This window comes from Dipodomys merriami, unplaced genomic scaffold, assembly GCF_024711535.1.
Source record: "Dipodomys merriami isolate MVZ:Mamm:240054 unplaced genomic scaffold, mDipMer1.0.p SCAF_16, whole genome shotgun sequence".
Classification (NCBI taxonomy): Eukaryota; Metazoa; Chordata; class Mammalia; order Rodentia; family Heteromyidae; genus Dipodomys; species Dipodomys merriami.
Window position 1 is genome coordinate 13,765,085 of NW_027202937.1, and position 13,754 is coordinate 13,778,838.

Consider the following 13,754-nt stretch of genomic DNA (forward strand, 5'->3'; position numbering starts at 1 on the left):
AAGGCTTCAGGACCTGAATTCAAGCCCCAGGACTGTCACTCAAAACACTAATCCCGCCCCCTCCCCTCACCCCCAACAGGCTAGCAGTGGTGGCTCAGGCCTGTGCTCTGATACTTGCAAAGTGGAGACTGTGATTTGAGGTCAGTGCAAGCAGTAACCCTCTCCATCTCAACCAGTAGCTAGGTGTTGTGGTACATGGTTGTCATCCAGTTACATGGGCAGCATAAATAAGATCCTGATCCAGTCTGGTCAAGTAAAAATTTGAGAACTTCTCCCCAAAACAATCGTAAAATAAAGGCTAGTGGTAAGGCTTAAATGGCAGAATGCCCACCTAATAAGTACAAAAGCCTGAATTCAACCCTTAACTAGCACAATAAAAATAAAAGTAATTCTCACAACAAACTGTGCTCTATAAACTTGTTACTAAAAGCAAAACGTGTTTTCTGCCATCCCTTTTCATAGATTTTCTTGATAAAGCAGCTTATTCTTACCACAAGACCAGAATCAAGATGGGATGTTCCCTCATTAAAGTCAAAATGTTTGTATAGAGAAAACACATTTCAAAACTGGTGCACATAGTTAATGAAAAAACCAGTGGAGCCTAATCTGTCTCTACAAATCCTGCAGAAGCAAAGCCTGGTGTCTTTTAGTCATGCTTCCAATTCTCCATCTCTTTGATCTAACTTCCTTGGCTTGATTTCAATTCCATTGTCATTAGAATTACATGTTCAGTAACACTTTCATACTATGAAGCTATGTAAAGTGGAAAAAAGCAGTACCAATTTGTGTTTAGCATGGTAAAATGGCTTATTCCTAAAAATAAAAATATACAGATGTTACAGTTTGGCTTTTATCAGTGTCTCTAACCCTATTTGGGAATGCTAGCTGTGAAACTGGAGTAAAAGGGTCCCTATATCACCCTGCTCTGAAAACTTTCTAGAAACTTATCCTTTTTCCCTCAGCTCTATGAGGCTTTTGGGTGTCTTGAGCCTTGAAAAAGAGGTATATCCAAGTGAAATATTTTGGGTAGTGTTGAATGAAAAATCTTAGGGTCAGTGAGTTATTAGGCAGCTATCTTCCAGTGACTCTAAGTGGAGCTACTCTAAAGTCCTCTCTAAGTTCTAGTAAGCCAGTCTCTCCACACTAATTCATTCATGTAGTACTTCCTGACCTGGCCTCTTCCACTTAAGCTTTGACAACTCTGTCTTTATGCCTTCTAATATTAGCTTTATCTGATAGTCTAGGTGGTCCTAACCAACTGCTGTTTGGTAGACTCGAGCACTCCGGATCATTTGATTAACTCTCTCTCTCTACATATCATATATATATATATATATATATATATATATATAATTTTTTGGTTGGTCATGGGACTTGAACTCTGGGCCTGGGCTCTGTCCCTCTGCTCTTCAGCTCACGGCTAGCGCTCTACCACTTGAGCCACAGTGCCACTTCTGGCTTTTTCTGTTTATATGGTGCTAAGGGATCGATCCCAGGGCCTCATGCATGCAAGGCAAACACTCTACCACTGAGCCACCTTCCTAGCCCTATATATTTATTTATAACATTTCAAAAACCAGTCCTCAGCACACCGGGGACTTACTAACAGTAAGTACAATATCACTGCAAAGCTTTTAAATGTCATCATTTAATAAGTCTGTTCAAAAAGTCCTGTGCAACAAAGTCCTTACTTGTCATCTTTCCCTTTTGTCTTCCTGTATACCATCTCTCGGAAACTGGCTAGGATCTTATTCTCTCTCTTTCTCCTCTCTTCTTGGTTAAAGGATGCAAGTGCTCTTTTCTCATCAGCACTGTAAATCTGGTTCTCTTTACGAAGTCGTACTGCTTCCATTCTGCGATGCCTGCTACCACTCATGACATAACCTGAGCATTCAAATGCAGCAATCTCTTCACTTGTCAACCCAATTTCACCTCTTCGAGGGATACGCTTTCCAGCTTTTACATACTCAGCCATAGCTGCCCCTTCACCTGGGAGCAGCGCATGGCCATAATTCAGAGGTTTCTCATCTTGACAGGTATGTATTATAGGTGCTTCTGGACCTATTAAATTTACTGTATCTGAAGTCTTTGACTGTTCGATCCAGATGCCTTCTGACAGTTCCCGTTCTAAAGTTTTACAACTTGTATTGCTGGTATCTTTTTTACTTCTCTTCTTCTTTTTCTTGGCTTTCTTTGCCTTATGTTTCCTTTTCTTCTCTTTCTTCTTGGCTTTTTTGACTCTCTTTTTATCACGATCAGTACTTGAGTTGGTCTCGGAGTCGGAATCACTGTCGTTATCAGAATACTTCCTGTCTTTTCTTTTGGAAGATTTTTTCTTTTTTGAATGACTGATCTTCCTCTTTTTGTCTTCGGACGTGGAATCCGAACTAACGCTCTTAGGATTCTTGGCTTCATCCTCCACAGGTGTGTGCTCATCGGAATCTGGCTCGGGGAACTTAGGTGACAAACCCCACACCTCAGGCGCTCCCAACTCACCAATCCTCTCTCGCTCTTTCAGCCTCCTTTGTCGGTAGCTCTCTTCCTTTTCCTTCTCGTAGTCGATGGCCCGGTCACCAGCATGGTAGTGGTGGCGGCGGTATGCACCATAGTAGACCGAGGAGGAGGAAGAGGGGAAGGCACAGTCGCGGAGCCCCAAGGGCCTCTCTCCACACCCAGCGCGGCCCACCCGGGAAGAGGCGTGGGCGCTCATCCCGCCACCTCCAGGGGTCTCCTGGAGGTTCTCACCGCTTCGGGAGTAAGGGCAGGAAGTGCCACTCCAAGGGAAGCATCGGGTCGGCACCGAGGACGACGGCAGCGGTGGTGGCGGGCTCTGAGACGAGCTGCGTCGACGCCTCCGAAAGCCCGGAGTGTCCTTGGAATAGTGCGACCCTGATACTGGCGCCATGAGCGGCGGCGTCGCAAATGGCGGTTACTACGGCCTCTGGCAAGGACCCTGACTTTCCCTAGTGCGCAGGCGCACTAGGAAAAAAAAATCCCCGTGCAGGGAGTGATTTCCCTTCCCTTTCCGTCGCGTTTCTAGGTGAGGGCCGAATTCACAGGTGGCTTGGCAGAAGGTGCTCTTCGGAAGTGGTGGAGGGGAAATCCACCGGTTCTCAGTATTAACATTCCCTATGCAGATTTTTTTTTTGTAAACCTATGATCAATAAAGATACCCTGGAAAAGTCTATAGGAACAGATGATACCAGACATTTTTTTCCTTCGGTTTGCAGTGGGCAGAACTTGTGCACATTACAGCCCTTCTGGTTTCAGCATCCAGCAGCAACCACTAGTATTGTAGCCCTAAATCATACAATGTATGCTAGTGTAGCTTCACTGCTGCTACAACCAACTATCTTCTTGGGTTCTTCTTATACTCAGGGAATAAAGTTCACAGATAGAGGGTGATATAAAGAATTTACTCCAAACATAACTTTGCTAGCCAGACTGCAGCTGAATTTAAGGGATTTTATCCTTCGGACAGTCAATGACCTATGCAAATGAGGTGTAGCATAACCAACCAATAAGAATATCCCTGACATAGCTGTATATGTACCTACTATTTATGATAATTAGGTGTTTTGGAACGTGATTCTCATTGGTCAAGTCTTGTGACATTCTGAATGAGAATTACAGATAACTATGTTCTACAAATTCCTGCCCTTAGGGTTGTGGGAAGGATAATTTAACTTGAGAATGAAGAACTAGAAGGCCTTCTGGAGAAGCTGAGGCAGAATGTTTCCTGCTGGGATTTTCGAAACAATTTTGAGGTGTTTTTTGTTTTTTTTTTTTTAAGTTTAGTGTCCATTTGCCAGGGCAGTTATGCCTTCCTCTTTGAGATGCTCTGGATTCTAATCTAATAGATTCTAATCTATTCTAATCTAATAGTTACTGAGCTATTTAACAGTGTTTGGCCAGGGGAGGAGGAAGGGGAGGAAGGTGGAGGTGTCCTGGGACTTGAACTCAAAGCCCAGGTGCTGTTCCTGAGCCTTTTTTGTGCTCAAGGTTAGTGCTCTACCACTAGAGACACAACGCCACTATCAGCTTTTTCTGAGTAATTTACTGGAGATAAGAGTCTCTTGGAGCTGGACGCAGGAGGCTCACACCTACAATTCTAGCTAGTCAAAGATTTAACCAATCTTTGCTCCGGCTTGAGTATCCGGATATTTTAAAAGCTCTCCACTAATCGGAACGTGACAGAATTTGAAAACTGCTAACTTAACTTGCTTCTCTATTTTACCTATATAGAGTATTGGGATATAGAGATCAGAAATCCAGGACATCCAGGTTCGCTGATTTTGCTAACAACGTTACGTTACGTTACCAACATTACGTTGGTGCAGCTCATACAGACAAAAATATTTCCCAGTATTCATTTGTAGTGCCCTTTGATACCTGTAATATTAAATTCGTTTTCTTCTTTGTCATTCTTTGAACTTAAAAGTTCAAAGTAAAAACTAAGAACAATATTGCCATGCTATTTTCTGATAACCTTCTGAACATGTATTTTCTTGCTTGTCCATTCACTTGATAGAACATTTACTAATACTTCAATCCAGCCAAACAACTTGCATTCACTTATAGCTTAAAATCTAGTCACAACGGATTTCTAACAAATCCCAGAGCTTCCTTTTATTCTAGGGTAAGATCTAACTTATTCTATACCACACATTCATCTAAGCACTTTATGTAATGTTCATAATATTATTTAACCATTATTTAATGCCCACAACATCTTTGTTTACAATTGCTATCTTCACTTGTAAATCAGGAAAGTTGGGCACAGATAAACTTTCCCAAATCATTCATCTGGTATTTGGTCAAACCAAGACGGCTTTGTAACATGGTCTGATCACTGAGTTAGATGGTTAGTAGAGTCTGGAATACAAGAAGAAGAAAGCAGGCCAGAATAGGGTCTCTGAGCTAGGGATAAGAGAATTTTTGGAAGTAGACAGCAGTATGACCCGGGTTGCCTAACAAGATGTCATGAGAAATGGAGAGTGGTAAGTTAGAGTAGAGGAATCTCTGGTTACTTTTACAGGAACCATCTTAGTGGCTGTAGCGGCACTTACTACCCACATTGTGTTAAAGATTAATGGGAAGCGAGATCTGGAGTCACCAGTGGAAAGGGCTGTCTTTAAGGAGTTTGGCTCTAAAGGGGAGGAAAGAAAGTGTTAGATTAAGAGTGAAGAGGACAAGAACCAGAAGCAGTCACTTCTGTTTCCAGACAATGGCTTAATGATGGGTATGCTTCTTTTTTTTTTTTTTTTTAATGTTGCTGAAATAAAGTTCCTGCCAGAGTTCTGGAGTTTCTGGGTCACTCTACTTTCGAGTTGAATTTTATTGTCAGTTTGATGCTAGCTGTTTAGGCAAGCTTTACAGTAGATAAAAATGGAAGCCCTAGCAGAATCCTTCCAGAACTTGAAGATTTCCTATTTTATTACCCAGGGCCAGTTCCCCCCTCCGCTCCTCCCCCCTCCCCCACCCCCCACCCCTCGCCTTTTCCCTTGCTTGGAAGCAAGGATAGGATCCCTAATGGGTTAATTCGGAGAAGACGATCGAGAGGAGCTTCCTAGAGCGCCCAGGAAGTGGTTTTGGTTCCCACTGAGGTTTCCCGTGCCCCAGCCTCAACTTTGGTCTGTGTCTATTTAGTATTCACCTTTTTACCATCCCGAGGATATCCTTTGGGAGTGTTTATTGTGGGGTTCAGGATGGATGCAGAGAACTCTGCAAAGACACGGGGAGATCTGTCCTTGGACTCCAGTTTTACTGGCAAATAATTCTTCCTCATCTTTCAAGAAGTCTATGAAGATAAGCCGCACGCAGCGAGAGGCGGGAAGCCAATACAGCCTTAGCTCAGGATGGCTGGAGAACCGGGACGACACACAGCACTGGATGCCCACTCTTCAGAGGACCAGATGAAGATTTTAACTGTGAAGGTGGAGAAGGAGGAATTCTCCGCCTTGGCTACAGACTCGGGTACACCCTGTAGTCGCGTCCGGGGCCCGGAGTGCTCCCGCCAGCGTTTCCGTGCTTTCGGCTACCCCGAGACCGCAGGCCCCCGAGAGGCGCTGAGCCAGCTGCGGGAGCTCTGCAGACAGTGGCTGCGGCCCGACCTGCGCAGCAAGGAACAGATCCTGGAGCTGCTGGTGCTGGAGCAGTTCCTGACCATCCTGCCAGGGGACCTGCAGGGCTGGGTGCGGGAGCAACATCCAGAGAGCGGGGAGGAGGTGGTGGTGCTGCTGGAGTATTTGGAGAGGCAGCTGGATGAGCCCATGCCGCAGGTAGAAAGAATGGGTTTAGTATCTGTGCATCCTGAACTCTCCCAGCGAGGGACATGCCTCTCAGGTCCGGAGTTCTCAGTCTCTTTGTACCCTGAACCTCTTTGGCAGTAAAGCCAAAATACCCTGACCTCCTCAGAATAAAATTTCTAAATACTAGGATAAAAATCTCTAAATACGTCTTCTAAATAAGATCCTTAAATATATCGAGGAAACTATGAAAGAGTGCAAAAGGCCGGGCAGAAAAGTCTGAAAAGAAATATCTTGGGCTGGGAAGGTGGCTCAGTGGTAGAGCGCTTGCCTTGCATGCTCGAGGCCCTGGGTTTGATTCCTTAGCACCACATAAACAAAAAGAAAAAAGCCGGAAGTGGCGCTGTGGCTCAAGTGGTAGAGCACTAGCCTTGAGCTGAAGAGCTGAGGGACAGTGCCCAGGCCCAGAGTTCAGGCCCCACGACCGGAAAAAAAAAAAAAAAGAAAGAAATATCTTCAATTAGCCCCCACAAAGCCGGAAGTGGAGCTGTGGCTCAAGTGGTGGAGAGCCAGAAGCTCCAGAGGTGTTTGAGCCCTAGTAAGAGTGCGTGTGCGCACACTCACACACTGATGCACACAAAGATTGAAAAAGAAGTCAGACTTGCTGATATTCAGTTAGCAAAATGCTGAACAAATCTGTGATAGTTATTGCACATGTGCTTTTAAATTAACATGCCAAATAATATGGCCCAGTGACAGGTTAAAAACTGGACATTTCGAAGTGATGATTAGCAAATGATAATTTTTTTGCAATGTGCTGTGAAAACACACGTAATGACTGAGTCTTGCCACTGCTTAGGCCACATTGGTTTGTTGCTTCCATTAATAATGGACTAATTTCTTAGAAACTGGTAAAAAAAAAAAATAAAACTTTTTTTCTATCCAAGTTCATAGACCACTGGTTTTTGAATCTCTGGTAAAAAAATTTGGATTGGTTTTTAGTTCCTCTGCCTGCTTTTTTAGAAAACATTATAATGGTGACATACAGACATAAGTCAAGTAAAGAGTACATTTCCTTTTGGACAATGTCACCTCTTCCCTCCTCTTCTTCTGCCTGTGTTTTGACAGTTTTCTCATTGCAGTTTAGTGTCTTTGTGTACAATCAGAGGACGGAAGACCAGAATCTTCTAACAATTGACCAGGAAGCCAAGCTTCTTGGATCTATTTCACAGAACTCTATAACAGTGAAAAAAAATCCTAAGTCTCAATGCTTTGTAAAGGATGTGGTTAAATTCTGAGCTGTCCATAAGAAAGTAACATGAAAACAAGTTAACTATGAATATCTGAAAGGAAAGCTGCATTTAATGAAGACATACCATATGTCAAGCTCTGTGTTGGGGTGATTTTCAATACTATAATCATATTTACTATTCCTCCAAACCCCATGAGCTAGAAATTAATATGCTTTTTTTTTTTTTTTTTTTTGCACATAATAGACTTGGATTCAGGCCCCTGGTGCTATACCTTAGATTTTTTGCTCAATAATGGTACTCTACCACTTGAACCACAGCTTCATTTCTGTCTTTTTGATGGATCTTTTGGACTTTCCTGCCCAGGCTGGATTGGAACCATGATCATCAGATCTTAGCTTCCTGGGTAGCTAGGATTACTGGCATGAGCCACTGGTGTCTAACTGCTTATTTTTCAAATATCAAGAGATGTCAGTATTCTTTTGAGACTTTAACACCAGTTTCCAAAGGGTTTCCTAAGAGAAAAGGTACATAGTGAGGAAGCACACAGTACTGATGTTTGAGAGGACAGCTTCTGTAGTCATTCTGCAGAGCCTGTATGATCTCCCATCATAGTATTTCTACTTATAAGTTGGGTGACTTGAAAAACTTTTTTGTCTGCCATGGGGCTTGAACTCAGCCTGGATAGAAAAACCATCTGATTAAAAAGTTAAATAATTAAACATTTTTATTTTCTCTAAGTAAGCCTTGTCTGATGTCACAAATAAATTCTTTATTTTAATCTTCTCTAATTACTTTTTGGTCGTGGGGCTTGAACTCCAGGCCTGGGCACAGTCCCTGTGCTCTTCAGCTCAAGGTGAGCACTCTACCACTTGAGCCACAGGGCCACTTCTGGACTTTCTTGCCCTGACCATGATCCTTAGATCTCAGACTCAGACTTGGAAAAACTTTTTAAACCGGGTCTCAGTTTCCCAACTGCAAATTTCACATAACAATGGTTTATATAAGCATTGGTGCATTAAATGAGTTAATTTTCATAAAGCTTTTTAGAATCAGTGTCTAGAAAATAAAAAGTAGTAGTACATAGAAAGCATGGAAATATCTGATGACTATACAAAAGCAAATGAATTGCTTTTAGGTCTTAACTGGTGACTCGAGGCAAGAACCACTCTGTTGTAAGATGGCATTGTTGACACCAGCTGGGAGGTCCCAAAGTAGTCAGTTGCAGCCAATGAGGGCTCTGTTCAAGCATGAATCTCTGGGATTGCAGCCCTTAGAAGAAAGAGGTGAGTACTATCTTCTAGTCTGGAGAGCAGACTCCTTTGTCCTTTTTGTGCCTGTCCTTATCTGACTCCTCTTAGTTTTTCAGAACCAAAGAGGAAAGCCCACTAATAGCTATGGGAGACATTTAGCCACACAATAAAAACTTTTCTTTTCTTCGCCCCCCCCCCCCCTTCATAGCAATAAAAACTTTTCTATCCCCTTCTCCCAGCAAAACTTCAGGGAGAAAGTTCTAGAAATATAAAGCTTATTTTTTTTCTTTATGTTACGTTCATTTCACCATTCCTACAAAGGATTATTCCCCCACTATTTTGTTGTTGGTTCTTTTTTGTTTTACATATCTGCAGGAGCTCACTTGAACTACTTAAATTCTAGAACTGGAGTTTGGAAGTGATCTGGAACTTTAGAAAACACTCTGTATAAATGTCTCCATACAAATTTACTAACCGAATTTTTATCTTGATTGCACATGGCAAGGAGGCTGAAGGCCAGGGCAGATCTCATCCAGAGCTTCTTCTCTTCTTAGTTCCCCAGGTTCCTGGACTTGCTCAGAGAGGAAGTTACAGAGAAGATGCCAGAGGAGTATCCAGGTCCACTCTACAGGCCCAGGTGAGCTGGAACCCCTCCTTCTTCCCAATACACCATACCTTTCATTAGTGTTGGGCTTTAGGTTAAGTTCCTCCCTCCCCAGTACTATTCCACTTTCATCCTAGATTTATATGAGATTTGAGTTTTCTCATCTTACATTGCTTATTGTTGAGTATCCATTTGGCTTTCACTTAACAGGTTTGCCCCTCTATCTTGGAATCTTTTTTTTTTTTTTTTTTTGCTTTTCAAATCTTTCCTACCCCATCTCTGGTAGGCCTTTCTTCAGTGGAATTTCTTCAACAAGGGCAGTATTCAGAAAATGCAAATCAAAGGGTTTTTTTGTTTTTGTTTTTTTTTTTTACTAGGGTGGTTTAGTGTTTTTTGTTGTTGTTGCTTTTTGTTTTGGTGGTGGAGGGCATGCTGAGGTTTATACATGATAAGCAAATGTTCTACTTAGCTTCTTCTGCCTTGTTTTGTTTCTTAATATATAGTATCTTGGTGAGGATATGTTCACATATCTCACTTTGGGGAGTGATTATGAGCAAGTGGTACTAGGTGGGGTTCCTTATTGTTTTAGGGATTGCTGAAAATGGAAAATGTGGTCCTGAGCCTCTCCTCTGGATGGACGCAGCAGGATTCATCTCAGATGAACCTCCTCAGAGATGTGAGACAGGAGAATTGTGGCAGCCTGGTTTCTCTAGGTAAGACTCCTGGGCACTGATTTCGCTTAAGGTATCGTTTTCTCCCTTGTCTTAGAAGCTAATCGAAGCTTTGTACATCAGAATCTATTTGAAGCTTATTTTGATTCACCATTTCTGAACCCTTGTTAAGGACCAGCTGTGTAATCAGCTACTTAAAACCCCTGATTTGCCAGGCACTGGTATTTTATGCCTGTAATCCTAGCCACTCTGGAGGCTGAGATCTGAGGATCATGGTTCAAAGCCAGCCCAGACAGGAAAGTCCAGGAGACTCTTTCCTCCAGTTATCCAGCAAAAAGTCAGAAGTGGAGTGGCTCAAGTGGTAGAGCACTAGCTTTAAAGGAAAAAGCTAAGAAACATGGCCCATCCCTGAGTTCAAAGCCAGTACTGGCACAAGCATGTGCAGGCGCACATGCACAAATGCACACATGTGCGCGCACACACACACACAAATGTAAAACAAACAAACAAACAAAAACCCCTGACTCTTGCTTTCTTTTCTAGCATAATAGTATTCTAGTCCATTTAAGTGATACGAGGTAGAAATACTTGTAACAATGGCCTGGCTTATTGTAAGGTATATTAAGTAAGCAGGTTTCATTAGGTAACCGATGAAGAGAACACCATGTGCTATTCAGGAAGGAAAAGAAGTTTATTTATTGAACTGCTGCCCCGAGTGTGCATAGTGGAGAGGCATGGCTGAAAAGGAAAGGGCGACCCACCCCTAGGCCAGGATTTATCTAGGCCAGGGACAGGAAGAGGTGTGGCCAGGTGGGGGAAAGGTGTGGCCACACTGGATCCAGATGCGACCTCAGGGTCTGGGACCTTCCAAAGGTCAGATGGGAGGCATGTGACCAGAGGTGGCTGAGGATGTGACCTAGCAGGAGGGGAAGGTGAGTGCTTCCAGGTCTGCCAGTTACCTAGGTAACAAGATACTGGGCAGAAGCTTAGCCAAGAGGTAGGGAGGTGTCCCTGTGCAGACCTTACACTTATTACTAGATGATCCCTTTAAATTTCTAGTTGTGACAGAGAGAGGAAGTTGATGAGCCTCTTCAGGAAATGGGCCATGAATTCATAGAGTATAAAAGTTAGTGATGACTTTAGACATTGACTGTAGATCCTGGCATTGGAGGTGAGAACCCAGAGGCACAGTGGGTTATCTGACTGCTCAGAGGTCACACAGCTGATTGGTGGCATGATGGGGGCTTCAGTTCAGAACTTTCTATTCTGATGCTGATTCTATTTGGGGATCCTACCTCCACTGGGAATAATTAGTGACAACAGCTTGAATCATACATCAGTGACCAATTTCTTAGTCTCCACTTTCTCCATTTCTTCTACAAGGTCTCAAACCTCTTATGTCTTTGTTTAGTGTCTTCACCTACTCAGCCCTTTTAGTATCTAATATGGGTGTATGGCTCTGCCTCATTATTCTTATCACTTGCAGACCCAACCACATGTATCTCTCTTTAGCTTAGTCTTTGAATCTCACCACCTTTCTTCCATTCCTTCATTTCCCAGTTCTAGACTTGGTCTAGTGTCTCTACTCTCACTGTCAGGCTTCTTTTATTTCCCTTTACCATCCTTATTTTTCAGCACTTAAATCTTCATCATGGCTCTCTGAGACCACTGTTATTCTTATTTCCTTGCTCTTTATCACAGACTTTTCTTTCATTGCAGGATGTAATTGATAATCCCTGATGTTTGTGGTTTCAGGTCAGGAAATGCAGATTAAGGCCAGTGTGGAGACTGCAGCTAGAGAATATTCAGAACAGGAGCCTAGGCAGACACCATGCTGCGTGGGTGAAGACATTCCACAGGCTCCTCCAGATGTAGAAGCTGGTGAGCATGAGAGCAAGTTACAAAGAAAACAAAAAAGTGCCACAGAGAATAGGCGGCACCATTGCCGTGACTGTGGAAAGAGTTTTGCTCAGAGTTCAGGCCTGACCAAGCACAGGAGAATCCACACTGGCGAGAAACCCTATGAGTGTGAAGACTGTGGGAAGACCTTCATTGGGAGCTCTGCCCTTGTCATTCATCAGCGAGTTCACACTGGTGAGAAGCCATATGAGTGTGAAGAATGTGGCAAGGTCTTCAGTCACAGCTCGAATCTTATCAAACACCAGAGAACCCACACTGGGGAGAAGCCCTATGAGTGCGATGACTGCGGGAAAACCTTCAGCCAGAGCTGCAGCCTCCTTGAGCATCACAAAATTCACACTGGGGAGAAACCATACCCATGCACCATGTGTGGCAAAGCCTTTAGGAGGAATTCACATCTCTTGAGACATCAGAGGATCCATACTGGGGCTAAACATGTTCAGGAGCCTGATTGGGAAGGTCAAGGTAGACTAAAAAGCCAGTGGGAAAATACTGAAACTCCTGTGTCTTATAAATGTAGTGAATGTGAAAGAAGTTTTACTCGGAATAGAAGCCTTATTGAACATCTAAAAATCCACACTGGTGAGAAACCCTACCAGTGTGACACATGTGGAAAAGGCTTTACACGAACTTCTTACCTGGCTCAACATCAGAGAAGCCATGTAGGGAAAAAGCTTCTGTCACAGTGACCTTTCCCATGTCTATCAAACTTGGTGTCCATTTGTCATTGAATTGAAACTATCAAGGAGCCTTTATTGGACACAGAAGTTATGGGGCTGGAGTCATACCACTATACACCTTCAGGTGTTAGATAATAGGCTCTGGCTGAGATGGAGTATGTTCTGTGTTCTAGAAGGTGACTAGATCAAATTAAAAGACCACAGGAGTGTTTTATTCCTATTCATTTGACTTAACTGACCTCCCAGAATAGCTACTTGTCTTCAACCAGCACTTGTTTTCTCCTGGATGGATGGCTCTTGATTTGAGGGTTGCTGCTTTTATAGTTTACTTTGACCACAATAAATTCTTCATGAGTTGGTCAGATCCGTGAAGTCTTTTATCCCTTATTGTGCCTTGTGCTAATTTACTAAAGATACCAGTGAAATGACTTTTATTACTCTGAAAAATCTGTCTTTAGATTTCTGAGGAATTGCTACCTAAGATCATTTGTGTTTGTGTCTGAATAAACTATTATGTCTATTTACATTACATCTCCTATGCAAGTGTGCATGGTAGGAAAATATTTGGTTGAAAATGTGTAGTTCTCTTATGTTTTGTGTTCTATGAAGTTAATTAGTGTATTTGTGTCATGTATATAGTGTTGCTAGAGTTTGGGGTGGGAAAATATATAGTTCATGAGGATAGTTAGAATGCCTTAAACATATTTTTAATCATTATGATATTGGGAGATTACTTATTATACACTTTAGGGGAATTTTTTTCACAGTCAGGTAAATAAAAATCAATTTATTGTCATATCAAAATGATTATGAGGGTTGGGAAGGTGGCTCAGTGGTAGAGCGCTTGCCTTGCATGCCTAAGGCCCTGGGTTCAATTCCTCAGCACCACATAAGCAAAAAAAACAAGCCGGAAGTGGCGCTGTGGCTCAAGTGGTAGAGCGCTAGCCTTGAGCTGAAGAGCTGAGGGACACTGCCCAGGCCCAGAGTTCAGGCCCCACGACCGGACCCCCCTCCCAAAAAAAACACAAAAAAAATCAAAATGATTATGAATTTTGATGTAAATTATATAATTTTAACATCTTGTTACATTTTACATACTTTAGGCCTATCCAAGTTCCAGAACATGGT

The 13,754-nt window shown here is 42.8% G+C and overlaps 2 protein-coding genes across 2 annotated transcripts; one reads left to right on the forward strand and one right to left on the reverse strand.

The window, feature by feature from the left end:
* Window positions 1-1,585: 1,585 nt before the first annotated feature.
* On the reverse strand, window positions 1,586-2,922 carry Nkapl (NFKB activating protein like). The gene has a single exon (XM_070024349.1). The coding sequence runs from the start codon at window positions 2,903-2,905 to the stop codon at window positions 1,688-1,690; it is 1,218 nt and encodes a 405-aa protein (XP_069880450.1). The 5' UTR covers window positions 2,906-2,922; the 3' UTR covers window positions 1,586-1,687.
* A 2,685-nt stretch (window positions 2,923-5,607) lies between these two features.
* Window positions 5,608-13,092, forward strand: LOC138828314 (zinc finger protein with KRAB and SCAN domains 4-like). The gene is given in 6 exon segments (XM_070024340.1): window positions 5,608-6,281; window positions 8,637-8,784; window positions 9,306-9,388; window positions 9,945-10,068; window positions 11,782-12,618; window positions 12,621-13,092. Coding segments are annotated over 6 exon segments (1,677 nt in total). The 5' UTR covers window positions 5,608-5,858; the 3' UTR covers window positions 12,683-13,092.
* Window positions 13,093-13,754: the final 662 nt, after the last annotated feature.

What these genes read in the sequence shown, in the direction of transcription:
- Nkapl (XM_070024349.1), bottom strand. Translation starts at nt 2,905, where the DNA reads ATGGCGCCAGTATCAGGGTCGCACTATTCCAAGGACACTCCGGGCTTT.